Source organism: Mastomys coucha, chromosome X (assembly GCF_008632895.1).
Source record: "Mastomys coucha isolate ucsf_1 chromosome X, UCSF_Mcou_1, whole genome shotgun sequence".
Lineage (NCBI taxonomy): Eukaryota > Metazoa > Chordata > Mammalia > Rodentia > Muridae > Mastomys > Mastomys coucha.
The window spans coordinates 154,650,467-154,652,527 of NC_045030.1; the positions used below are offsets into that span (position 1 = coordinate 154,650,467).

Here is a 2,061-nt window from a genome sequence, read left to right on the forward strand (position 1 = left end):
AGAAGAAGAAAAAGGAAGGAAGAACCAAATGCTAAGGAATTTATGGACTACAATGTTTAAAAACAAATACTAAAGCTGGATACAAGGAAGCATGCCTATTCTTCCACCAGTCAGGAGGCTGTAACAGTAAATCACAAGTATAGATAGAGACAAGTACCATAAACCACAAGAGCAAAATGGAAGACTGACATAATGAGTAATTGGCTGGTAACAACTCTTCTTTTGTTTGTTTGTTTTTTGTTTTTTTGAGACAGGGTTTCTCTGTATAGCTCTGGCTGTCCTGGTAACAACTCTTAATAATACATGAATTATAGCTGCAAGAAATGTAGCCAATCTAGATATGGTGGCATACACATGTAATACCAACATTCCATATTCTGAGAAAGGGAGAGATAGGGCAGCAGTTAGGAGCACATGCAGCTCTTGTAGAAATCCTCAGTTTGGTTCTCAGCACCTACATGACTGATCACAGTTGCCTGCAACTCCACTTCCAGAGGATCTGATCTGATGCCTCTTCTGACCTCTAGTCTCCTGCATGTAAGTGGTGTATATGCACACATGCATAGAAAATACTTTTTAAAGAGCTGAAATAGAAAGATTGCAAGTTATAGGTCTTTCTCAACAGTCAAATAACAAAACAAGGCAGGCACTACCTTTAGAGCTAAGGTAGCTTTTCCAAGGGTGTAAAGCTATGACTTATAGAATACCAGACATGTCACTAGAATCTGCTGCATATCCATTCTCTGGAATTTGCTAGAAACCTACCTTCACGAAGTTTCCAAAAATATACTCTCTGCAAGGTACTGGAAACATGCTTTCTCGAACTTGCCAGGTATTTTCCTTTGCAGTGTGGGGAAAACTGTACTCTGCAGCAGCCTCCCCAGAGAACACATTCCACTAGGAAAAAAACCCACTTTCATCCTAAAATTTATCTCCAAGGTTTTCTGCCAACAAAAGCTGAAGTTGTACCATTAGTAAAAAATAAATTATTTAGCAGGCAAAGTGTAACCTCAGTGATAACTTCCAGCACTCAGATTCTCTATAACCCTCCTACACAGATTTATTCTCCCATACAATGGCAAACAACAATTCATTTTATTTATCTGTTTCTTTGTAGTGATTTTGCCACAATGAATAGATCCATGGATTTGCGCTTATAAGGTTCCTACTACCCAGCAATCCTTAGTCCTTGAGACAGTCATGCTATGTGGCCCAGCCTGGACCAGAACTCACAATACTCCTGGCTTTGCCTTCCACATGTTGGAATTTCAGATCTATCTTCATGACAGGCCACAACTCTTGTTATTTCTACCCAATATGATACACACTTCTTTCTTACCAGGAAAGAAACTCTTACTATTCTCCCAGATGGGGAGACATAGTTAAAATTGCCATCCTATAATTGACTGCACAAGGGACTGGAGGCAAAATTCTGTTTTATATTTAAAAATATATAAGTAAGTTCCCACCAGGAATTTAGAGAGAGGCCTGTTGACAGAACATTTTAATATCAGGCAAAGTAATCTAAGAGCTTTGGGAGATGTGAAGGTAACTTTCTGTGGGACCCTAGAGGAGTGACCTCTATTATCATAATGTTTGATAAGTATTTTGGTGCCAGTTGTTACAGCAACGCTCTTTGCAGGGGCACATGCCTGACATCCCACCACTCCAGAGGCAGAAGCGCGAACATCAGGAGTCCAAGGTCCAGGGTATATGAGAGTTGTTTTTTTTTTTTTAAAATAACAAACAAATAAAATCCATTAAACCCCATAAACAAACATAGAAACAAACAGTATAGGAATAATAAAGGTTTTGAGCAATATGAGGAATTTCTGGACACAACGAAGATGGAAGTAAAGTAACTACCGAATGGGAGCATGTACTATGACTCCAGTGGCCAAAAAACCGTGAGCTTGACGCTGTGGTGCACATGCAGACAAACTATTAGGGAGCTGAAGCAGAAAGCTCATTTTAACCTAGGAGTTCGTGGTCAGCCCGGACTGCATAACGAGACCTGGTCTGTGAAAAAATAAAGTTTGATTTAATCAAGACAGCCATGAG

The 2,061-nt window shown here is 39.6% G+C and overlaps 1 protein-coding gene across 1 annotated transcript in view; it reads left to right on the forward strand.

Annotated features, from left to right (window-relative positions):
- The first annotated feature begins 1,877 nt into the window (after nucleotides 1–1,877).
- Bend2 (BEN domain containing 2) overlaps nucleotides 1,878–2,061 on the forward strand; it is an 83,674-nt gene continuing 83,490 nt past the window's right edge. The window contains exon 1 of the mRNA XM_031383599.1: nucleotides 1,878–2,017. Coding sequence (XP_031239459.1) covers nucleotides 1,878–2,017 — 140 coding nt within the window. The remainder of the gene's footprint in view (nucleotides 2,018–2,061) is intronic.